This window comes from Myxocyprinus asiaticus, chromosome 41 (assembly GCF_019703515.2).
Source record: "Myxocyprinus asiaticus isolate MX2 ecotype Aquarium Trade chromosome 41, UBuf_Myxa_2, whole genome shotgun sequence".
Taxonomy (NCBI): domain Eukaryota; kingdom Metazoa; phylum Chordata; class Actinopteri; order Cypriniformes; family Catostomidae; genus Myxocyprinus; species Myxocyprinus asiaticus.
This window is the reverse complement of record NC_059384.1, coordinates 24,921,661-24,948,157: the sequence shown is the minus strand read 5'-3', so window position 1 is coordinate 24,948,157 and position 26,497 is coordinate 24,921,661. Positions and strand designations below refer to the sequence as shown.

The 26,497-nt window shown below is 37.1% G+C and overlaps 1 protein-coding gene across 1 annotated transcript in view; it reads right to left on the bottom strand.

Annotated features, from left to right (window-relative positions):
• Nucleotides 1-26,497, bottom strand: part of LOC127431775 (lanC-like protein 2) — a 66,551-nt gene that overhangs the window by 27,781 nt on the left and 12,273 nt on the right. Inside the window, exons 5-6 of the mRNA XM_051682316.1 lie at nucleotides 25,639-25,786; nucleotides 4,220-4,366 (exon numbers count right to left, since the gene is read on the bottom strand). Of these exons, the coding sequence (XP_051538276.1) occupies nucleotides 4,220-4,366; nucleotides 25,639-25,786 (295 nt within the window). The remainder of the gene's footprint in view (nucleotides 1-4,219; nucleotides 4,367-25,638; nucleotides 25,787-26,497) is intronic.

Genomic DNA, 26,497 nt, shown 5'->3' with positions numbered 1-26,497 from the left:
TTATGCTCTGCTCTCAAGACATATGGAGTTCCCTGTGCATCTCCCATTTCCTCTCATCCTATGTGGGATTGGATTGCACCATCCTATGGTCGGCCATCTGTTTCTTTAATATATAGTAAACTTAACGGTCTCATCTTAACTTCAAAAAACTTGGCTCATCATCTTATCCATTTCAAAGAGAATCAGAATGAGCTTTATTGCCAAGTATGCTTACATATACAAGGAATTTGTCTTGGTGACAGGAGCTTCCAGTGTACAACAATACAAAAACAATACAAAAACAGCAGCAAGACATAGATAATAATAAAAAATACAACTAATTATACACATACGTACAGACACACACATACATACATACACGCATACACATGGGTAGTGCAAATCTAACACAATCTGTTATGTACAGTGCAAATACAAATCTGTTATGTACAGTGCAAATGTTTTTTTGTTTTGTTTTTTCCAGAGGAATGAAATGGCAGAAGAGGTTGGATGTGTTGGATAAATATAAGAAAGACTAAACTGTGTATTGCACATAGTTATTGTTCAATGGGGCAATTTAACTGTTCCTGTGCCTGATGGTTCTGGTGCTCAGAGCTGTGAAGCATCGGCCAGAAGGCAACAGTTCAAAAAGGTAATGGGCAGGGTGAGTGGGGTCCAGAGTGTTTTTTCCAGCCTTTTTCCTCACTCTGGAAGTGTATAGTTCTTGAAGGGGGGCAGGGGGCAATCAATAATCCTCTCAGCAGTCCAAACTGTCCTTTGTAGTCTTCTGATGTCTGATTTCATAGCTGAACCAAACCAGACAGTTATTGAAGTGCAGAGGACAGACTCAATGAACGCTGAGTAGAACTGTATCAGCAGCGCCCGTAGCAGGTTGAATTTCCTCAGCTGGCGAAGGAAGTACAACCTCTGCTGGGCCTTTTTCACAATGGAGTCAATGTGGGTCTCCCACTTCAGGTCCTGTGAGATGGTAGTGCCCAGGAACCTGAATGACTCCACTGCTGCCGTAGTACTGTTTAGAATGGTGAGGGGGGTCAGTGTTGGGGTGTTCTTCCTACAGTCCACAATGATCTCCACCGTTTTGAGCATGTTCAGCTCAAGGTTGTTTTGACTGCCAGCTGTTCAAGTCATCCATAGAACATACATAACCCCTTACAAGAGGTTCAAAATTAAACTACAACTGACTTATAACTGCCATATCTGAAACACTGTATCATCAGGTACTTTTCTTCATATGTTTTGTGAGTGTCCAATTGTTGTCAATCTATGGACTCATGTAAACTTTGTTTTGTCCTCCTTACTACAAATTGATTACATCTCTAATCCAGGTTTATGTCTTCTCAATGCTGATTCTGACTTCTGTATAGGTTCATTACAAAAAAGAAATGTTGTTTGCTGGTTTTACAGCTGCAAAGAAGACAATAATACAGAACTGGTTTACTCCGCATATGTGTGCAAAAACATAATGGATTCATAGCCTCCTTAAAGTAATGAATTGTGAATGTACAACAGCACGAATTAATAAGGCTAAACCTGGAACCATTGATGCATGGCAATGTTTTTCTTCCAACATATTGGATTTTATAAAGGAATGACTATATAAAGTAACACTTTTTATATAATTTTTTTTAATTATTATTTTCTCCTCTCTTTTCAGATTGATAAATTATTGATATGTCTGTTGATCCCCCTTCCCTATTTGTTTGTTTGAATGGATGTTATCTTGTTATATCTAAAAGATAATAAAAAGTTGATCACAAAAAAAGAAAATGCTAGTGAGGTGTTTTCTGTCACTGTACAAGTTTTTTTCCGACACTCAAGAAGGAAAATTGGACCTGGCAGATCACATTCAGCTATCAGACATCTATCCCACACTGCACTTTTTCATGATACAAGCGTTTAATTGTTATACGTGTAATTCTGCTTAATTTTTTGGGGTTTCAACTTAAAGTTAATAATTTGTTGTTAATAATCAGTTGACAATAAATTTCAAACAGGACAGCTCGTATTATTTTACATGCAAGTTCATGACATTAAAGGAAATAATTTGTACTTTTTAAAATACATTTTTCACCTCATTTAAGAGGCTTAAATGGGATTAAAATAGTTGTAAACACAATATAAAATAAAACTTGCACTTTTTATATGTGTGTGTGTGTGTGTGTGTGTGTGTGTAAAAATATAGTAGCACCTCTTCCCCCATTCTGGTTTAACATTAAAAAAAATCTGCTCACCTTAACTATAACACGATGGGTGAATGATATGAGAAGATGGTCAGAGGTGTCAATCAGAGATATTTTTAATGACTTTGTGTTGTCTGTTGGAGTTTCATGAGCAATGAGGCATATCAGTCCGTCCACAGTGTGAAGGTAGGATCTTATGGATTTATGAATGAAGTACTATTGTTTTAAAATCTCCCCGCTCTGTTTCCAGTTGTTATGACATCCCCTGAACATTTTAAAATACCCATGATGACTTTTGACAACTCTATAACCTGTAAATCCACTCTGCTAACTAATTACACTTTTACATCAATGCCATAGTTATCTATATAGATAATGCTAGACCGGAAGTTCAAAGACAACATCTTCAAGATCGCTGTGCGCTAGTTTCTCTGGGGCATAAGATGAATAGAATTCCTTAAACTACAACACAATCATATCCATTTTTTTTTTAAGTTGCAAAGTTTAAAACAGCAATGAATGCAATTCTTAGGCAGATTATCTGCATTGCCCCAAGCAAACTATTTCATGAACTTATATTTTAAAAAAAATGTTTTTAAAAACCAACATACCCAGACATATAGACTTGATAATATCCGGAAATTCAGGCCACCAATAACCAATTGGCAAAATATAAAAAATAACTATTAGTGCCCGACCGATATATCGGTCGGCCGATATTAGCCTTTCACCGATATATCGGTTTCGGCGTATATTTTACCGATATTTGCCGATATGAAAACTTTTTTTCAGAACATATAATGCAGAAAACAATGCTTTAGAATTAGTGTCATTATGTAGTTTGTCCAGCAGAGCGCGCTCCGACTCCATTGTTTACAGAGCTGAGCTGACGGTGGCTCTGCAGACAGGGCGGAGTTGAGCTGTGTCTCCGTAAGTTAACTAGTTTGTGAAATACATATTGGAAACTTAATAAACGATGACCCCATCATTTTCCCTTTTCAATATAACTAATATAACATTAACCTTGTCCCTGACAACCATGTCACTCATGTCTGTTTGCTGTTAGCCAGCTATAGTTTGTCAGTGCAGTCAGTAATGTAGCAGACTGAAAGGTAAACATCAGAGCATCTTTTTGCAGCTCAGCAGACAACGGTGCGGTGGTGGATTTTGTCTGTTGAGTGCTGATTTCATGCTATGTTGTTACCTAATTGGTGAGACACAATGCTGGAAAGTAAATAAACAACGTCCGTCTTTTACTCTCCGTGACAACGAGCTTATAGCTAACTAGCTAATCACATAGCTACTTTCATTGTTGTCAGCTGAGTGGAAGCTAATGTGTAAACATGTATTCACCAAATTGTTTTGTTCAGGATTCACAGTTTGGTACCCCTTTCAACCGAACAATTCCAGTCGTTGCATTTACAAAATGTAATATTTAAAAGTCTGGTTTTCCACCGTTGAATGTTTCCTCTGAACTTGTATAGCAGAATACGGTGAAACACGGCTGCTTTTCTGTTTATCTTGACTCGGCAGTATTAATATAGTCAGCATTTGACTGATACTAAACAGTACTGATGTTTATTTAGCTATTTATTTTATTTGTATTTATTCTTTATTTAAATGGTCAGCATTTGACTGATACTAAACAGTACTGATGTTTATTAAGCTATTTATTGTATTTTTATTTATTCTTTATTTTCTCAGTGTTCGTTTCTATAATTTGTTGACAATGTATAATAATAATGTCAAATATTCTTTGATAAAAATATTTGTTTAAGAAAGCAGCCTTCTGAGCACCTTTGCATAGTCATATCGGTGCAAACTCGGTGAAAAATCCACATTCATTCCAGCTCAAAAATTGACTATATCGGCCACCACATCGGTAATCGGTGAATTGTCCCTCTCTAAAATCGGTATCGGTCTCAAAAATCCATATCAGTTGGGCTCTAATAAAAATCTTATATTATGGCACTGCAAGATACAGTAGGCCTATAAACACAATATAAAGACATAATTTATGCATACAATGTCTTTCTTACCTGCATGAGTATGTAGTAGATGCCTGCCAGACCATGGGCTGCACCTACATACTGTTTCTTATGCCACTCGTAGAGCAGTGGGCATCGCTCCGTTTTCTTTTCCTCTTTAGACAAGTTTTTCCCCGACTCCAAAATAACATTCACCACCTTGAAACAACAGAGAGTCCACTGGGATTAGCTAATAGTCCTTTGATGAATCAATTTATTGGTGATTTTACAGTGATCAGCAGGTTTATTCACAGTTGTTCAGCAAAGGTTAAAGAGCAGATGAAAACACTTTGTCAGCAGATGCTGAGGAACCGAATGAATGCACTGCAGTAATGCCACTGTAAAATGTTCAACAAAGATATTAATTAAAGACATTGCTTCAGAGGAATGAGGAACTAACGGCAAATTCAGACCAAAAAATTAATAACATTACCACTCCAAATACTACTCTTGGTAAACCGCCTATTACTGGACACTTTCAGTTGCAGAATAAATTAATAATGGGTAATTAATAAAGACAAAATCCAGAAAGCAGGGTGGCCGACAGGCTGATATATCACTAATAGTGTTGTCAAAAGTACCGGTACTTTGGTCCCAAGTCAATACTAAAATAAAAAAGATGTAAAGATACCAGTGTTTCTGCAGTACCGGTATTACCGAGCACCAACTAAATCTGGTACCAGCGCGTAGTATGACTAACACACAGCTCATTTTGAGCATGCGCTCTGTTACTCCTTACGCTGAAATCAAATTAAAATCGTGACAGGTCCTAGTGTGATTCATTAAACTGCTAAAGGCTGCAATCTTATTGTGTGTAAAAGAGCTGCGTACTTTGAATGTATATATGCGACCGCTCATGCATACTGATAGTCATTCACGACATGTTGTATGAGATGACAGAGCAGAGCACTAATCTCCTGTGAACCAATCAGCACATGTAAACTATATATTTATATAATTAAATCACAGCATCTGTGCTTTAATCTCAGCTCAGCTTTATTTATATCGCATTTAAAACAACAGAGTTGACCAAAGTGCTTCACAGTAATACAATTTATAACATAACATTTCAAAATTACCACATACACAAACACCAGTAATCTAAAATCCAAACACTCCAAAATTGTGACTCAAAGGCCGGTGTATAGAGATGAGATTTCAGACGTGACTTAAAAGTCTCCATGCCAACTGTTTATCTGGAAAGTGAAGCTTCAGTAAAAAAACAAAACAAAAAAAAAAACATCATAATAAAAGCAAAGATTATTTTAAAAATATTTTATATTATTTTATATTAAAGATTATTTATTAATCCCAAAGCAAACTTGAAATTTATCGGGCCCTAAAAAGAACATACTCTTTGGCAAGTTACCTAACCATAGTGGCCAAACAAAAGGAAAACTCTGACAAAGTACAGACTGAGTGAGCACAAGCTGGCCATAGAGGAGGGTCGACACAGGCAAATGTGGCTCCCTAAAGCAGAGAGACTGTGCTCTCACTGTGATCCAGAAGCAGTTGAAACTGAGCAGCATTTCCTGACCCAGTGCACAAACTATCAAATCATTCAGCAAGAGTACTTTCCAAAAATTACTAAAACCTTCAGTGATTTTCAGAATTACAGCAATATAGATAAACTGCCTCTACCATTGGGAGGGAATGAGGAATGCTGCAGGGTGACAGCCAAATATGTGTCCGCCTGCCACAACTTGAGGAACAACCAATAAACCCCCTGTTCCACATGACCATTTTGTTAATTAAATAAAAATATTTTTTTTCCTACTTAACGATATCTTTATTACTTTTATTATTTCCAGTTCAGTTAATATTGTCTTAATTAATATTGTTCTATTGATACTTTAATTTCACATTGGAAAGTTTGATTCACTGTTGTAAAAATGAACAGCTTTACCAATGTACTACAGTCATGCCAATAAAGCTCACTGAATTGAATTGAAATTGAATTAAAAGCACGTTTCAAAATACAAGCGAGAGCACTGAAATTTAATACGTTTTGACAGAAATATATTACAACTGTATAGTTAAATTTAATATTCACTGTAATAAAAATAAATAATAATAATACAAATAATAATAATAATAATAATTAAGCAACATATCACAAGCAAGACTGCTGTTGAGTTGAAAAGTTTTATTTTTACTTATTAAAATTAAGAATGAATTGATTAGACACCATTTTGATGATGAAATTAAATTAAACTCTAAAACATGGTCAAAGGTGGTCACACCGAATACTGATTTACCTTTTTTTAGGTTTACTGGACTTTGTATGACATTAAGTGATAAATGAAAACTATTTATGTCATTATTTTTTAAGACATCCTCACTATGCAACATTTTTCACAAGTGCCTAAAACTTTTGCACAGTACTGTAAATCCATGTAAATGTCAGGTTTAATAACATTTGTACAGGTGAATGGGTGCTGGACTACAGCAACACGAGCACAGGCACTTGAGTGTGCGCTCGGGCAATATGTGTGCGTTTTCCAAACTGCATTTTTGCGCCCTTGAAGGGCACTTCGGAAAGGGGACGCAACACGAAGGTTTGTTCCATACAAAAGAAAGAAATGTAATTTTTGTCACAAAAGGCCCTTTCACAAGACTTTTAGTGAAGGCTACATTTAAACTGTAATGCCATGCTCCCACATCAAGAGCTTTGTCTTTCCTAGTGAGTAAGGCATAAGGACGATCCCTTTCTATTGAAATTCGCCCTGTTTCACAGGCGCAGCACATTTATTTGAAGGACTACAGAGAAATAATAGCCTTTGATTCACAAAATGCTTCCAAACACAAGAGATAAGGTGCAGTCTACACTGGCTGTGTATAAAGCTGATGGTTTAAATTAAAACTGTATACTGTATAAGTGCCAAGATTTGTGCTACAGAATGTGGAGGACTTGCATTAAAATAAATATTCCTTAATAGCCCAGCTATGTGCACGGTAACATTTTGAAAGAGTTCACAAAAGTTATGTTATTTGTCAGAACCCGGGAATAAAGAATGTTTGTTGCCATAGATGCGTCAAACACAAACTCAAATTAGCAGGGAATAAAGTGCACAGTGAGCTATGAGCCTAAATAGCACAACAGATCTTCAAATTATAAATCACATTAAAGTCGAACAAAAATAACATCTGTCACTGCCTGCAACATAGTAGGCATTTTATTAAATCAATGGAAAATGCGTAAATCTGCCCAGGCAGGTTCACGTCGAGCTGCAAAGTTTCAGGGAAGAGTGGAGGGTTCCACTCTAGCCCGACGCTCGCGGCTGCCCAGGAAAGCATGTCTGTCATCTCCGCATCGGCCTGAGACTGGGCGACCATACTCGAAGGAGGAAGCCCAGCCTAAGTCTCCGCGTGAGAGTGGACGAGCCTGCTCTCCGATGCTGCGCTCCATAACTCATCGTCTTCCCGGGCCCCGAACGAGAGGTCAAACTCGCCCTGAGACGAGCCGGCGGTCTCACCCGAGAGCCCGACCAAGGCAAGCGAGCGTGCTGAGGAATGGGAGGTCCGTGGGGGGTTACCCGGCGGAGGTGGTCCCATTGGATTCCCCAAATCGCCCTCAGTGCTAACCGACGCGGCCTCATACCCGTAGGTAGATGGACTGAGGCTTGCTTATGAAGGCAAGCCGCGCCCGCAACGCTGCCATGGTCAATGAGGAGAAGACCCATCCATGAACGAAGTCTCCGCGTGGGCAGCGCCCAGACACATAAGACAGTGATCGTGGCCGTCAGAAGCGGAGAGATAACGACCACAACCAGGAATAACACACAAACGAAAAGACATCTTTAAAAAGACGCTCCGTGTGTGCCGCTCTATTAGAATTGAAAATGTACTCTTTTTTTTTTTTTTTTTTTTGAATATACTCTTTTTGTTTGTTCTGCCGAAGCGCCCAGGGGCACTGGTGCAGAGGGGGGAGAAGCTGCTGAAATGCGCCATAAAATCCAGCAGTTTGAGGTGAATTGAATTCAGTGCACTGAATGCAATCGCTCTGCTCCGAAGAGAAAATCTGAATGAGTGGTTGCATACCAGCTCCTTTTATACCCGTATGTCCAGGGGAGTTGCACGTAAATTCCACTCGCCAATTCTCATTGCCCTTTTTTCAAAAAGCAGAGGTGTTTAGGGCTTCCAAGAGTGACCCCTAGTGTCACTACATTGACACAACATCGAGTGAGTGACAGATAGGGAACAATTTTCAAAAAACGCATAGATGCACATGTGAACAGCCCCTAACTCGCCTACTTGAAAAACTGACCTGGACCTGGCCCAAAACCCGAAGGTTTGTCGGGTACTCTCGGACACGTAGAATAAGCGAATAGTGAATTAGGTATTTGAATACATGTGCATCAAACAGTTAACTGAATTTCGACTATTCAAGAATATTCATATTATTAACGCATGATTTTGGTTCGGTTCATAATTCAAAAGTACATATAATTGGCCTTGTAAGACAATGCTCACGTATTTCACTGTAATAATTACTCCAAAGTTTTCCAAACATTTCATCTATTTGAAAAATCTGCCAAGCTTCCTGTAGAGCATATAAAGGTGAACGTAGTCACTTATCTAGTGTCATGCAGTATTATTATAGCCCAATATATATTATATATATATATATATATATATATATAGTTTTTTTTTTCATTGGGCATGGGGGCCTCCATGGAGCACCGGCCCATGGGCCTCTCAGTTCAGCTACCACACATACAAGCAGGCGATTCTTGGCATCCTCAAAAACAAAGATCAAGTAAAAAAAAAAAAAAAAAAAAATTTATTAAAAAAAAATGAAACCAAACTAACAAAATAAAAAATTTTAAATTTTTTTTTTTAAAACCGAACAATATATATATATTAAAAAAAAAAACTAAAATAAAAAACTGAAACAAGACAGAAACAAAACAAACCCAAAACAAATAAACAAAAATAAAACAAAAATAAAAACAAACACCAAGTAAATAAAAAAAAAAGCCAAACCAAAATCTGAAACAAAACATGAACAAAAAATAAATAAACAAACAAAATAAAAACCAAAGACCAAGCAAAAAAAAAAAAAAAAACATGATTCATGATCACCAACATCACATATATATTGTAAATATTCAATATACAAAATTGACTACAAAGTATCAGTAACAATTTTTCAGCTGTGTCATTGGTATTGACAAACTGGAGCATATCAATATCACTGAATTACTACTGACAGGCCATCAAGAAAGAAAAGATAATAATTTATTTGAAACTATGCCCATAACTGCTGAAAGGTTTTCCAACTTTGTTAGGGGTCACCATTTCATTATGGATTACATCTTTAAATGCTGTTATTAAGACTTTGATGGAGTTCAACAACAAAACTTAATTTACTTCGATTAAGGAGTGTTGTCCATCTCACAGAGGGCAGAATTGTGCACTCTGCACTAAAGTCAGCTACCCAAAAATGTTAACTGGTGTATTTGTGCGGCCCTCAAATCTGGTCTTAATGTGGACCATAAGTTTGTCTAATAAAACAAATATAAAACAAACACCAAGTCAAACAAAACAAAACAAAACAAAAGCCAAACTAAAATTTGAAACAAAACATGAACAAAACAAACCCAAACCAAAAAAATAAAAAATAAAAAAATTCACATCTCTTATTTATGTTTGTATTTCACTGCAGGGACAATCTCTACAAACATACCCATAAAAAAGGTTTTGATTGTGTCTGGCACACCTTTCTTAGAAGTAAGAGTGAAATGAAACACCACACACAGCTTTATGAGAGTCTTATTCTCTAACTCGAGTTCAAAAAGATAGAACCCATGCATTGCCCACTACTGTTTGCATGACTGATGGGATTAGACATGACACGTTTCCACAACAGACGTGTCTCCTGAGAGTCTAGATGGTGTCAATGAGACGCAGAGCAACGCTCAAAGATTTACCCCTAAAAGAGCTTTGTCATCTGGGGAGTACTGCAGAGGCAAGAAAATGGACAGATGAAAAATAAAAGACATAAAGCAGAGATAAACTAGAAAATGATAGATAGACGACAGACTTTTAATGAGGAGAAGTAATGGGACCAGTTAATGTTAGGAGTGACTGATTCAAAATCATTAAGAGGCTAATTTTGAGTAACTGTATTTAAATGTTAATGTCTCAAAGTGTCTCGCTGAGGCTACTTCAGACAATGGACTGGAGTGATGGGCAATCGTTGATTCTTAAGTACTTGAGTCACTCAATATAGGGCAACACCGTTAAATACAAACATAACTGGTCAATTATTTATCCTAAATATTGACAAATCAAGAAATCACTTTAATTAATTAATTGTGTGTGTATATACAGTATTGTTTTTCTTAAGTTTAATATATATTTTAATCTAAATGAAGTATGACTTATGGTCTGAGGACAGGTGGTTTTGGGGGTTAATGTTATAATTTTAATAAAAAACATTTTTTAAATGAAATCGTACATTTGTGTTAAGGAAATCGTACTTATTATCTCTGATTTATTTAGAAGTGGAAGTGTTGCTATTTTCAAAATGAATGGCAGGTAAATTTGTTGGACATGTTCAGTTCCATTTCTCAAGAATCAATATAATGTGCATACAGCATGCACCATATATTTGCCTTGGGCAAGTGATCTCTCTTTCTCTTTCTCTGAAATTGCCCATCACAAAATGACCACTGCAGCATAGTGTTTGAGAAAATCCCAACAGAACAGACAGTGTGCTTTCAATATAGCAAGTCAAAGTCACAGATTCAGACCTTTGCCGTAATTAAAGCTGTATTCTGACCCAATACACCACGAGTTGCATTATCAGCAAGTTACACCTCTCTGCATTTGTCATCTCACTACTGTACTCCCACTTCCTAAACAATAGCATCAAGACAGAGTCATCATAAATAATACAACACACCCACACAGTGACCAATTGGCTTGATGTACAACCACAAAGGGTGGCATCACAAAACTACACTGTCACACATCTGTCCCCATAAAGCTCTGGCTCTCTACAGAACTGTTCGGTATCAAGCAGGACTTGTTTGAGCAATGTATATAATTCAACACAGAGCAAATACACACAAAACTAAATCTGTATTGAATATCATCAAAAGGCTGATATGGTATTTGGAACATTTCTAAATACTTTGTCTTAGTTTTGATTAATGCATCTATTGTTTGTTTTTTTCATTTTAAACCTGACAAAATTTGTCATTCACATTTTTAAGTGTGGCTTAATAGTCCAAATACTTTTTGGAGCCACTGCTAAAATTATTTTTATTTTATAGCACTGTTATACTGTAGCTATGTCACCATGCCCCCAATATGATTTGAGGAGAAATATACTGTATGTGAGAAATCCTTCCTTCAGCTCTAAAAGCACCCTCTAAAAATCAAATAATAAACATTTTACCTCAAGTACTGTATGGCGCTATTTTTTCTGAAAAACTAAGAACAAAGCAAAATGCTAAATATACCAATTTAAATATTTTCGATGAGGAATGTTTCCCTCAGATCACTGAGATCAAGGCTGTCAAACACAGCAAACTGAAGGCACACAAAAAGCAAAAGAGAGCTATGAAATTCAGGGTTTAGCCTACAGAGAGTTTGGATGCCAAAGCTGTCACTAGAGAAGTTTTGAATCTTCCATCAAAACACATTGTTTAAAGTATAGAAAATGTCTATTTTAAGACACTATAAACTGCAAAATGCACTACAGAGGATAAACAGACTAATACTGTCCTGTAGAGTCTGCTTTTACCTCACTGTAAAGACAATAATGAGATGATGCTGAGCAAAAAATGTGTCCAAAACTTAACAAATTTAACTTAAAATGTCCATTTTAAATAGGTTTTATAAAGTAAAATGTTGTTACTAAACCCTATTACAGGGAGGTTATTTGCAGTAATAAGTGAAAGTGATATATGTCAATTTTGAGATTATCAGCATTGACCGATAACCGTGCTCAAACATGGCCAATTAAAGCTGATGTGTGAGATTTTGTAGGATGTTAAAATTCTTTCTAGTGTCCCAGTGGTAAGGCCGGTTTATAATTCTGCGTTGAACCTACCCGTAATTCTGCTTTGGTGTGTTTGCATCGTTTTGTGAATACACAGCCAAAATGCTATTGTATTGAGAGAAAATGCCCTGACTCCAATGCCATAAATAATCAAAAGCTATGTCATTCATGGATATAAAAGTATTTATTGAATTATTGTAGCATGATAAACTAGTTTATCAAAGTATGTTGTATTAAAGTATTTTATTTATCATACATGTTGCCAGCCATGCAGATAAAAAAATAAATCAGTCATATACTTTATGCTTGCTCTTGAGTCACTTAAATAATAATAAATAAATATTTTGGCATTTTTCGACACTCAAAAAAATAAAATAATCCCCACCAAATTAAGAAATAACTACTTGCTTGACCAACACAAAATGGGTGTTGTTTTAAAGCTTATCAATTGGACTTTACAATGCAATATAAACAACTCTTAACAGGTGCTTTTTAATTTGCTGACAAATAATTTATGAAATATAGTTATTTTACTGTAGACCATACAGTCAATCATATGGCCAAAACATTGTACAGACTGGAAAGTTATTGAATAAAATACAACAAATATTGTGTCACTCACATACCAAATATATATCAAGTAAAAGCCCAGAGAAAAAAAAGCTTATAAGAGTTTATAAGTTGTAAACAGATGTGTCTTTTTGTCACGTTTTTGCTTGCGACTTCATAAAACATAAACAGAATACAAAAACAGCAGATGACCCTGAAAAATGAAAGGATTCTAAATACAAGGTAACACGATCACTGATCAGTTGATCCTATGCATAGATCCTAAAATAATCTTGGAGAAAATGTGATGCTACCTCAGATATCTGGGTACGGCGCAAGACCCACTTTTGTGAGGGTAACTCGTGAAAGGAACAATGGCGTGCTCCTTCCCTCCGTAGTGCTAGGGTCAACTCCTTGGGCAAGAGTGAATAACCCTTGAGCCTCCCATACTAGGGTCACAGTTGTTTATATACGTATTTATTTATTTTTTTCTCTCTCTCTATACTGTACTTGTGTTTTCCCATCTTCATTTACCATCACTGTCTAACTCTCCATAATGACCCTGAGTAGTTAAAGTTCTAGAATCCCCCTGTTACTCGTAAAATACTACAAAAGATTAACATATTTAACATATTAAACAACATGTTTGCCGTGAGTTGCGACCCGTGTTGGTGGAGGAAGAGATCCTGACTCCTGAGAAATGTGGTTTACTGCGGCTTCCATTATTTCAACAGTGCTTTGGCTCCTACTTCACCTAGACGGGAGATTGGAAAGGCCCGATCCAATCAATCAGCTAGTCAGGACATGCTCCGGTAATGCTATGTGATAGGTTAACATCAGCTATCTTTTCCATATCTCCAGAAGGCATTGGCTAAGGGTCAATCTAGTAGATGGAACATCACTCGTACTTTGTGCTCGAGTATACCATCCCTATATCCCTGGTGCATTATCTGCAGGATTTCCGTGGCTTTGTGCATCCCCTAGTTGGACTCCTAGGTGGATGGGGAGTAGAGATGATGAAGCATAATACGCTAAACATGACTACCAAACACACATCCAAAAAATGACTCTTAGACCTGGATATGGATTGCACTTCTCAGAATCCATGTGCTTCTACATCTAACAATGAAGACTGGCCAAAGTTTATAATAATCTGCATCATCAGATATGCCAATCACAAAGCTATCTCATTTCGCCATTCACAAGGGCATTACAGGAATAACTGGTACTGTTAAGGAGGTGAAGAAACTGCTATCTGGTCAGATTCTGGTGGAATGTTGTAAGAAGGCTAATTCAGAGAACCTTCTCCGTGTCAATTTGCTTTCCAGACTTGACATAAAGACTTCTCCACACTCAACAGCAATGGAGTGATTTGTACCAGAGAGTTGGATGGTGTAGATGAAGAAGAAATAACTTCTGAACTTAAATCTCAAGGAGTGATGTATGTGAAAAGAATAACAATCAAAAAAGAAGATCGAATCATCAAAACTGGCACTTACATTATTGCCTTCAATAAACCTCATCCTCCAGAAAGAATCACAATCGGGTATATGAATGATCCAGTGGACTTATTTATACCAAATCAACCTAGATGGTTTAACTGTCAGAAGTATGGACATGGATCAAACAGCTGTAAGAATAAGCATATCTGCAGTAATTGTGGAGAGGAGGATCATGACAAAGAAAACTGCCAAATGACACCCAAATGCTGCAATTGTACAGGAGAATAAATGGCTATATCAAAAGAATGCTTGATGTGGATGAAAGAGAAAGAAATCCAGAAAATAAGATGTCCAAAGAAAATCAGCTACAATGAAGCACGCAAACTGGTCTCTGTGTTTCCCTCTTTCATTGTAAATAAAACTTTCGCCTCTGTGGTCAAAAAACTTTTCGTTCAGTGGATTGCCATACAGATTTGACCTGGCTACAAAAGGATAAACCACAAAATGTCAACAACAGTAAAGACATACCTCCTCCTAGATTAAAGAGTGCAGGAAATCAGAACTACGCCAACCCATAGCCAGACCAAACAGAACTTACAAACAGAAAATCAAATAATTAACAAGAATTCTAAAAAAAAAAAAGCAGGATGTTCACAATCAAAAGTATCACAAGATGAGAATACAAAGGCGGAAGCAATCAAAGATGTTGAAATGAAAGAGAGTGGCCATCACATTAGGAGCCGCTCACCAAAAGGCAGAACTCGGGGGTAATATCCCTATTCTCCCAACTTAAACATGGATCACACTATTATCCAATGGAACTGCAGTGGGTTCAGAGCTTACTTCTCAGAATTGCAACGATTAGCTGCAATTATCAATCCACTTGCCTTTTGTCTACAAGAGATGCAGTTGTCACCTGATACTACCCTTTCTTTTAAAAACTTTACCATTTTAAATTATTTTGGTCCAAACAATAGACATGCTTTTGGTGGAACAGCTATCTTAATTAGAAATTATGTGATACACAGATACATCACACTAAATAGCAATTTACAAGTAACCACAGTACATCTAACCCTCCAGAGGCCTATCACAGTATGCTCCATATACATTCCACCGGATATGACTATACAGCATCAAGATCTGGACAACCTTGTGGAGAAGCTTCCTTCCCCCTTCATACTTATGGGGGATTTTAACAGCCATAATACCTTGCGGGGGAGCAATCAGTGTAATGCAAAAGGCAAGAACACTGAGGACTTTACAAACAACCATGCCCTGTGCCTTTTAAATGATGGGTCTCAAACCTATTTACACCCTAGACATGGTACTTATTCAGCAATTGACCTAACCATCTGCCAGCCTGAGCTACTACTAAATCTATAATGGAAAGTGTGGAATGGCCTCTGTGGAAGTGACCATTTTCCAGTAATCTTGACATTCAAAGGAAGAAGCTTTTCAAACCTTATGTTATGAAAGATTCAATGCAGTTCCGGAGGATGATCCAGATCCTATTAAAAATGTTACCACTATTTTAATATCCATAGCAAATGATAACTGCAAAAAGGCAATAAAAGGGCGGAAGAAAGCTGAAAGAAGATTCTTAAGAAGTCCAACAACAGAAAAACCTCAAAGTAAAAATAAATAGAGCACAAGTGTGTAGAATAATAAATGAGTTGAAGAAACAAAGTTGGAGACAATTTGTATCCAATTTAACATCAAAAACTCCAACAAAAAAGGTTTGGAATCTGATTCGAAGAATGAAGAGCAAGAACAGTGGACCTCAAATTCAACATATTAAACATCAAGACTCAGTCTTGACTACAAAACAAGAAACTGCAAATATCCTAGCGGAAACCTTTGAAAAGAACTCCCTCTATTGAGAACTGCTTCCCTGCCTTTAAAACATTTCAGGCACAGGAAGAAAAGAATGATGTAAACTTTTCATCCAATAATATGGAACCTCACAACCAACCTTTCACTATGGAAGATCTATTGCGGGCCATAAGCAGATTATATGATACTGCAACTAGACCTGACAATATTCACTATCAATTTTTTTAAAAAATTTGCCTCACACTATCCTTTCCTTACTTTTAAAAATGTTTAACTCCATCTGGATGTCAGGGGATGTTCCATATTCTTGGAAAGAAGCGAAAATTATTCCTATTCCAAAGGCAGGAAAGGATCATAACGAACCTTCCAACTACCGACCTATAGCCCTGACGAGTTGCTTATGTAAAACCATGGAGAGAATGATTAATGAACAACTTGTATGGATGTTGGAGTCTCAACATCTTATAAGTAATGCACAAGGTGGATTTAGAAAAGGAAGAAGCACTATAGATCACCTCATCAGCCTTGAAAGTTATGTATGTGGTGCTTTTATCAGAAAAGAACATGCTGTTGCTGTCTTCTTTGACTTGGAGCAACTTTTTATCAAATAGACATTTTAAAGCCAGGGTAGGTAATACTCTATCGGACCCACTCAGACAAGAGTTAGGAGTACCTCAAGGAAGCATCTTATCAGTGACCCTGTTTAGCATAAAAATAAACAGTGTTGCAGAAGTCATCGGATCAAATATTCATTGCAGTCTTTATGTAGACAACATTAGTATTTGCTACAGAGGCAAATTCATGAACAGTATTGAACGGAAAATCCAGCTTACAATTAATAGGGTTCAGGCCTGGTCTGTGTCCAACATGTTTAAGTTCTCAATGAGTTAAACAGTCTGTATGCATTTTTGACCCAGAGCTATTAATGAATGGCCATCCCATTAAAGTTGTTAAGGAGACAAAATTCCTTGGAATAACCTTTGACAATAAATTGTCTTTTATCCCTCCCAGATTTTAAAAGATAAATGTTTTAAAGCAATGGACATTTTAAAGGTTTTAGCAAAGACTAAGTGGGGAGCAGAGAGTTAAGTTCTTCTAAACTTTTACAGAACGCTGATCAGATCAAGTTTGGACTACGGAAGCATAGTGTATGGCTCAGCCAGAAAATCATATATCTGACTTTTGGACACAGCTCACCATCAAGGCATATGTCTGGCACTGGGGGCCTTCAGAACATCACCAATTCAAAGTCTATATGAAGAGGCTAATGAAGAATAACAAAGAAAATCCAGCATATGATGCAATCTTCTCACCCCAATATTCGTATCTGTATGAGGGAAAACCAAGGCTTATACAACCTCCTAGTCTACAGATTAAATGCATCTAGAAATCATAAATGTTGATTTAAGCATACAAGAACAGACATACTTCTACAATATCCAACCCTGTAATCTCAACAAATCAAAAATAATCCTGGATTTTACAAGAAAAAAAAATCTGAAACCCATCTGAATGAATACCTTCAACAAATCCTGGATTTCAAAGAGATGTTTCCATCACACACACCTATATATTCAGATGGATCAAAGTCTGGAGATCATGTGTCGGCTGCATATGTGATCAAAAAAGCAGAATAATGATCCCCAATCAGAGTTAAATTTTTACAGCAGAGGTCAAGCTATTATTCTAGCACTGGATCAAATTAAGACCACACAAACAGAGACATTTCTTAATAATAACAGATTAAAAATCATGTCTTCAAGCACTTGCATCACTCAAAAATGACCACCCAGCCCTTGTAAAGATTTTAAATCAAATTGTCAGTTCTGGAGGCACAGAATTGTAATATTTACTTTTTCTGGGTACCTGGCCATTGTGGAACCCGAGGAAATTAACAAGCAGACTCCTTCTATAGATCTTAAAAAAATGCTCCATACCACCCTCTGATCTGAAACCTACCATAATCTATTACATCATCAACAAATGGCAAACAGAATGGGATCAATGCATTAACAACAAATTGCATGTACCCTGTAGTGGGCAAAAGACGTATCTTTATTTCAGTAATCGCTGGGATCAGATCATTTAAACCCATTGCCAAATGATCGGAACTGCACCCAAGAATTTCACACACCATTGCACTTGTGTATATGGCTGTGTGACAATAAAGTGATTTGATTTGATTTGAAATAGGACATTCCAGACTCACACATACGTTTTTAATATCAAATGAAGATCCACCATTATGCACCGCATGTCAGAATCCACTATCTTTGAAGCATATTTTATTGGACTGTGCTGGTTTTGTTTTTTTTTAGGAAACTATTTTACTCAGCAAACACTTTAAGAGATTTTAAACAAAGTCAATCTCAAATCAGTTTTAAAGTTCTTATCGAAAATACATTTTAAAAACCTTATATAGGTTTTTAATTACCTTTTAACATATTCTTACTTGTTTTTTGGCATGAAAATGCCATGGAAGCTTGCATGACTTAAAATCACTAACTAACTAACGGGGTGCAAATGGATGTTTCATCACGATACGATCTTGAATCGATTCTCTTGGCCAGCGATCCGATATTTGCAGATACTTCCAAATCTGCCACGATACGATACGATTCGATTCGATTCGATTCATGGGCCTGTGATAGATATTCCTATATTATGTGCCTATTTCACACAATCAATTACATTTTTTTTTTTTTTTGCCCTCAAATGCAACCAAAATATAATTTTATTATTTTATTCAGCTCTCTGTATACACATTGGGACATCCACAACAAAATAAGGTACTTCAGATGTTGAAAAAAATTATACAGATAAATAATTTAAAAAATAAAGTATTTATTAATAAAGTATCTGTCTGTCCGTATATAACTATCCGTGCTTTTCTTGGCTACAACTTCCACAGTTGTAATGAAAAATTCTGTTACAGTTAACTGGGATAAATGTTAGCAAGGGTGTTGATGTGTAGATGTGTTAAGTCTTATAACTGATGCTGGAGATGTACGGACTGGCTGACATGAGAGTATTAAAATAAAGGTACTTAAATGTCTACATCAATATTTAAAAGTTGTATCGATAACATTGGATCGTTGGTCATTGGATCGATGTATTGATCCAGATTGATGGATCATTACACCCCTACTAACTAACTAACTAATTAACTCTAACTACCTCCCTCCGACAGTATATTTTTTTGTCATCCTGGGGGACGGTCTCTGGTAACAAACCAGACCAATCACAGCTATTGTAGTCTGCATTGATGCAACGCATCGTTACATTTTTGAAGAGGTGCAAATCAGGCTACAGCATAGGCTATGCCGTAACAAAATCTTTTTAACAAATCAGTCCACTCGACACCATCTTTGGAATGCTCCCGGGCAGCTATTTCTATGTAAACAAGCGGCATACAAGTGCAGCTCCTATCTACTTAAATGGGGAAATTCCGAAATCACCAAAACGGTTGGTCAAGATTATGATCAAAGAACATATTTCAAATCAGCAGTAAAATCTGACAACACTGGTATCATAAATTGTGCTTCTTTATCTCAGATTACTCTAAAAAACAACATTTTCTCAGCTTGTATAACTAATGAGCTTTCTCGAGTTGATTGACAGGCGACGTCTGTGTCTAAAAGGTAACTGGCTCTTTTAACTGTAAGGTGGGACTTCTTTTCTACATCTGTTGACTGTTGGGCGTTCCAATTTCTCACATTCATATTAATAAAGTTGCCCATCTCTGCTAAATAGTCTTTGGCCATAACCGCCATAGCTGTACGTAGCCTAAGGCGTAATTTCAACACAGAAGTGTAAATCGGCCTTAGTATGCAGAGCCAACTATAAACAAGTTGATTTCACCTAAAAGTGTGAGAACACTGTCTGTGGTGCTATCAAAACATTCCTCTGTTTATTTGAGTGGCCCATCCAGACTGACACAGCAACATTCGCTCAACCAATGGTAAGAGTTTGGGGCGGGACTAATTATTTGCACAACCAATGAAAGACAGGGGGAGTTTCGTGGAACCTATTTGAAAACAGTGATTATTTTTTGCTATTCCAGTTGGTGACTGACAGATACCAATTGTGTCAGTCTCATGCACATTTTAATTTAATGTTGGTTGAAGGTTAATTTTATTTCAGCAATTTTGCATATCTCATTTGATTAAATTGTATTATATACATTTTGGATTTATAACGGCCATCGGCCACCCTGCTCTAAAGATATGGGTACAGACAGGCCACTTGTTACTTTTCAACTAAATGTTACTATATAATGTACTACTATAGTACATTACTACTGTGTATTACACTAAATTCTATAAATTTTAGATATAGAAAAATATAATAAATCTATAAAGACAAAAATACAACTGACATCATTCAAACATTTTCAAGAAAGAAGGTAATAGAACAAATGAGGAGAGAGGTTATTCATTTCACAGAACAAACAACAGCCTTTTTGCTGTTTTAGTAAGGTGCTTGTCCTTAAACAATTTTATTAAGGGATTTAGAAGTCCACAAACCCTACAAAATACACACTGCAACAAAAGTACTCTTAAGATATCTATTGATATGATGCCCAAAATAGATGTAGGTAGCTCCTTAGGTTTTAAGACAGAGAACCCTGTTTTCAGTCATTTCTTTGTGCCATAATGGGTTCTGCTTGGTTGCTAGCATTCTGTTTGCCTGGTCAGCCCTGAGACCTGCACTAAGAATAGCCAGAGATGGAGGTAAGGAAGTGTGTGTGTGTGTGTGTGTTACTGTATAAATCATTTCAAGTGACTGCAGAGCACAGATTGTACACTTTACCAACACTTCCAAATTCTCTACCTCCTCCCCTTTTAAAAACAACACACACACGCACTCACAAGGTGTCCACTGCCTGATTATTATTTCCGCCTGTGAGGGGTGCAGTGCAGCAGAGTGGAAAAAAAGCTCCTTACTTGTCTTGCTGCCTTCAGTCTGAACTACTGCACCACACATTCTTTTTTCACAGATTCTTATTTCCCCACACTTTTAATATCCATCAATTCTAGGTATGCTCGATTCAAGTCAGTTCAATTCAAGATAATTACTGCTATTTTGTCCCAAACATGGCAAAAATAAAATACACAGTGTGCCAACAAACACATTTCTCTCTTCTTATTCTCTTCTCTTTTCTGGCTGTGTCCCCATTTGTCCTGCCCACATACTCTGTAAAACTGGATGGTGGCCAACGCACAAAGACTATAATGTATGACACACAGTTAAGTGGCCCATGAGAGGCTAAACATTTACAGTGCAGGTCAGTGGGTTTAATGCATCTGATGCAGCGTCTGGGAGGAATAGACACACAAACACTCACAAATACCCTCTGGAGATCGAGAAAAAAAGAATAAGCTGAAGATTTGTATCAAAAAATGTTTTGCAATACCTGCCTGCCAATGCTATGTACATATATGACCACATTTTGTGATTAGAATTGTAATATATTAACAGTAGTTGATTAGTTCTGCCACTAGTCTCAGTCGGCACTATTATGTTATACTACAGATAAAACTGCCCCAGATGGCACTTAATAACAAAACCGATTTCAATGAATCACTTTTTATGTAATTTTATGCAAAAGTGAAAATACATTGGTCGCAGATTGCTTACTGTCCACAAAAAACCGCTGTAAGCAAACCACACTCGCACAAAATGGTTCGAATTCATTTAAAGTGACCACACACAAGTCAATACCGCCGATACTTCACAGTGTTTTGTGAGTCATTGCGTAAAGTAAACATTGGCCTACCGATTAGTCGACCACTTTACTGGACTAGTCGACTAGTAAGAATTAGTGCTGTCACAATATAAAAATTTCAGTAATCGGTACCAATACCAGTAAAATTTTATGATTCTCAATACCAATTTCGATACCACAGAAAAAATAGGTAATATGCTATTGAACAAACTCCTTTAGCCTATTAAATGTTACATTTTAATGTAAATAATACTGATGATTCCTTCAAATGTTTCTCAGTTAAGTAAATATTGCTTCATGTTTTTTTAAAGGTGCACTCAGTAACTTTTGTCTCAGTGTCATCTTGGACATACACTGAAACCTAGCGGCTTGAATGCAGCATCATTTAAAATCAATAGTTTTCAGTTTCAGATGCCACTGTAAAAATGTACAGTTCACAGTCAGTCATGATTAATTTAATCAATGACTGAAAGTGTCAAATAACAGGACGGTTACTGAGATTAAGCGAGTAGTGCGGACCCTCTCCATGTAGAATAAAACTCAGGTCACTGATATGACCGGATTCTTCATTTTAATGTGAGTGGTCATGATTTCCTACATATATAGCAAAATTACAATTCATGTCTTTAAGAGTAAAAATTTTTAATGAGGAAATAATTTCTGAATGCACTTTAAGTAGGACCTTATGTATTCATTTTTTTTTATTTTTATTTTTTTTATTTCTATTAATTGTTTTTCCAAAATTCCATGTTTTCCCATTTCTTTTTATTCAGAATTCCATGTTTAATTCCATGTTAATTCAATTTCATCTTCAAACTTTTGTCTAATCAAATGAATCCAAACTTCAAACAAATGAAAATACAATTTTTAATTTTCATAAAAAATAAATAAAATAAAAAATAAATAAATAAAAATTAAGTGCTTTAGTAAAGATCCTCACATCATAATCTAAAACACAACATTGTTCTAATTTTGTCAAATAAAATGCTGCACAACAGAGCATCTCTTTAAAAGTTAAAACACTGATGAAAACTTCTATTCAGTACAACAACACTCTGGCTTGTGAGACATACAGTGCATCTGGAAAGTATTCACAGCGCTTCACTTTTTCCACATCTTATGTTACAGCCTTATTCCAAAATGGATTAAATTAATTATTTTCCTCAAAATTCTACAAACAATACCCCATAATGACAACGTGAAAGAAGTTTGTTTGAAATCTTTGCAAATTTATTAAAAATAAAAAATGAAAAAAATCACATGTACATAAGTATTCACAGCCTTTGCTCAATACTTTGTTGAAGCACCTTTGGCACCAATTACAGCCTCAAGTCTTTTTGAGTATGATGCTACAAGCTTGGCACAACTATTTTTGGGCAGTTTCTCCCATTCTTCTTTGCAGGATCTCTCAAGCTCCATCAGGTTGGATGGGGAGCGTCGGTGCACAGCGATTTTCAGATCTCTCCAGATCTGGGCCACTCAAGGACATTCACAGAGTTGTCCCAGAGCCACTCCTTTGTTATCTTGGCTGTGTGCTTAGGGTCGTTGTCCTGTTGGAAGCTGAACCTTCGCCCCAGTCTGAGGTCCAGAGCGATCTGGAGCAGGTTTTCATCAAGGATGTCTCTGTACATTGCTGCATTCATCTTTCCCTCGATCCTGACTAGTCTCCCAGTTCCTGCCGCTGAAAAACATCCCCACTGCATGATGCTGCCACCACCATGCTTCACTGTAGGGATGGTATTGGCCAGGTGATGAGCAGTGCCTGGTTTCCTCCAGACATGACACTTGCTATTCAGGCAAAAGAGTTCAATCTTTGTTTCTCATGGTCTGAGAGTCATTCAGGTGCCTTTTGGCAAACACCAGGCGGGCTGTCATGTGCCTTTTACTGAGGAGTGGCTTCCGTCTGGTCACTCTACCATATAGGCCTGATTGGTGGAGTGCTGCAGAGATGGTTGTTCTTCTGGAAGGTTCTCCTCTCTCCACAGAGAAACACTGGAGCTCTGTCAGAGTGAGCATCGGGTTCTTGGTCACCTCCCTAACTAAGGCCCTTGTCCCCCGATCGCTCAGTTTGGCCGGGCGGCCAGCTCAAGAAAAGTCCTGGTGGTTCCAAACTTCTTCCATTTACGGATGATGGAGGCCACTGTGCTCATTGGGACCTTCAATGTTGCAGACATTTTTCTGTACCCTTCCCCAGATCTGTGCCTCGATACAATCCTGTCTCGGAGGTCTGCAGACAATTCCTTGGACTTCATGGCTTGGTTTGTGCTCTGACATGCACTGTTAACTGTGGGACCTTATATAGACAGGTGTGTGCCTTTCCAAATCATGTCCAATCAACTGAATTTACCACAGGTGGACTCCAATCAAGTTGTAGAAACATCTCAAGGATGATCAGCGGAAACAGGATGCACCTGAGCTCAATTTTGAGTGTCATGGCAAAGGCTGTGAATACTTATGTACATGTGATTTTTTTCATTTTTTATTTTTAATAAATTTGCAAAGATTTCAAACAAACTTCTTTCACATTGTCATTATGGGGTATTGTTTGTAGAATTTTGAGGAAAATAATGAATTTAATCCATTTTGGAATAAGGCTGTAACATAACAAAATGTGGAAAAAGTGAAGCGCTGTGAATACTTTCCGGATGCACTGTAGGTTCAACATAATAATAATAAAAATAATAATGGTAATAATAAATGACATTTTACTAAACAATAGTAATATATTTCTGTCGCAATTTCTTAAATTTCACTCGTCAAGCTTTTATTTTGAATCAGACATTTATTTTGACGTGAAGGCGTTTCTGGTTCTGTGTTTTGACCGTAGTTTCACACTTCTGGATTAGACGTTAGTTATATAACTCAGATGTGATTGAAGCGCAAAATGCTGCTATTTAATTATAAATATATATATTGTCTCCAGGCGCTGTGCAATTCACATTAAATGAGCACTCTCTTCTGTCATCTACTTCAATAAGCACAGCGCACACTGCTCATAAAATGTGGTGTTTTGATCATTCTGTGTTTTTAGCATATGAGCAGCTTCACACATTCACTTTTGCAACACCAAGCACATACAGACTGTATATTTATTGAATTAAATCACATCCATTTGCGGTTTATTAGGCACACTAGGATATATCACAATTTAAATTTTATTAATTGTCCATTTCAGTATCAGGACACTCGTTTAAAAGAGTGTGTGAGCATTTGTAAGCAGCCTTCTGCCAGTCACACAATGCTAGGGGACCGAATTGAGTCGGTGCTCGTACTGTAGAAACAATTGTATCATTAAATATTTTTTTATTTTAGTATCGACTTGGTACCGAATTGACACCACTTCTAAGAATATTAGTCATGGGAGCCTGGGTAGCTCAGCAAGTATTGACACTGACTATCACCCCTGGAGTCGCGAGTTCGAATCCAGGGTGTGCTGAGTGACTCCAGCCAGGTCTCCTAAGCAACCAAATTGGCCTGGTAGCTAGGGAGGGTGGAGTCACATGAGGTAACCTCCTCGTGGTCGCGATGAGTGGTTCTCGCTCTCAGTGGGGTGCGTGGTAAGTTGTGCGTGGATCGCGGAGAATAGCATGAGCCTCCACATGCTGTGAGTCTCTGCGGTGTCATGCACAACGAGCCACGTGATAAGATGCATGGGTTGACTGTCTCAGAAGTGGAGGCAACTGAGACTTGTCCTCCGCAACCCGGACTGAGGTGAGTAATCACGCCTCCACGAGGACCTTGTAAGTAGTGGGTATCGGGCATGCCAAATTGGGGAGAAAAGGGGAGTCATACAGTCATACATATTAGTCATACAGTCCGTATTACTGTAGTATTACAGTGTAATAACAAATAAAACAATCACCTTGGCAATGGTGGTCTCGTCCACAGTATCAGGCCCGATTTCTTTATTCACGTACAGTAGGGCGAAGAGGTAACCGGCCCGCCCATACAGAAGCTCGTCAGGAATGTCGGAGTCGAGACTGAGGACTGAACGCTGGAGCTGGAGCAATCTGAAAAGAGAGGAGAGAACGATGTAAAAGGTAGAGTTGAATATGTAAAATCTGTCTTTGTAAAATGGCTCTTAAACTTCCTAATTGTAAAAAAAAAATATATTAAAAAAAGGGAAAAGTATTAAGGAAAGGAAGAGGTACGGGAAAAGTTCAAAGTTTAAATCTCTCTTATCTTTGTATAAAATTTATTATACTTTTTATTCTACAACCTTCTGTTTTTGCACTTTTAACTGAAACCCGTGTGTGACAAGCACTATGAATTGAGAGCAAAATAAGGGCAGCGTTAGATCAGGGTTTACAGGATATATAATCAGACTCATGCTGAGAGCTGCAGTCTAGCAGACCATCCATCAGAGGAACGAGTACAGAGCACACTGCATGCAGTCCTGCTGAAAACAATGCCAATGTACAAACACGCTCCACACGCATGAGTGAGACAGAGAGAGTGTTTCAATACAGCAAAAGATTGTGCTTCTAAAATGCCTCAAAGAAAAATGTTCTTGTTATCTCTAGTTTTTATGTGTTGCACCTAGTGGTGCTGTAATCTAGTTAAACGTTCACTACTTTGAAGAATCTGAAATATAATATGGCCTATTGGTAGATTAATCACCCAACTGATATATCAGCCTATATTTCTTTTTAACATTTCTTTAAAATTTTCAGCTGAGAGAAAGGAAATTATTGACAACAGAGAGGGGGGATTGTATTGAG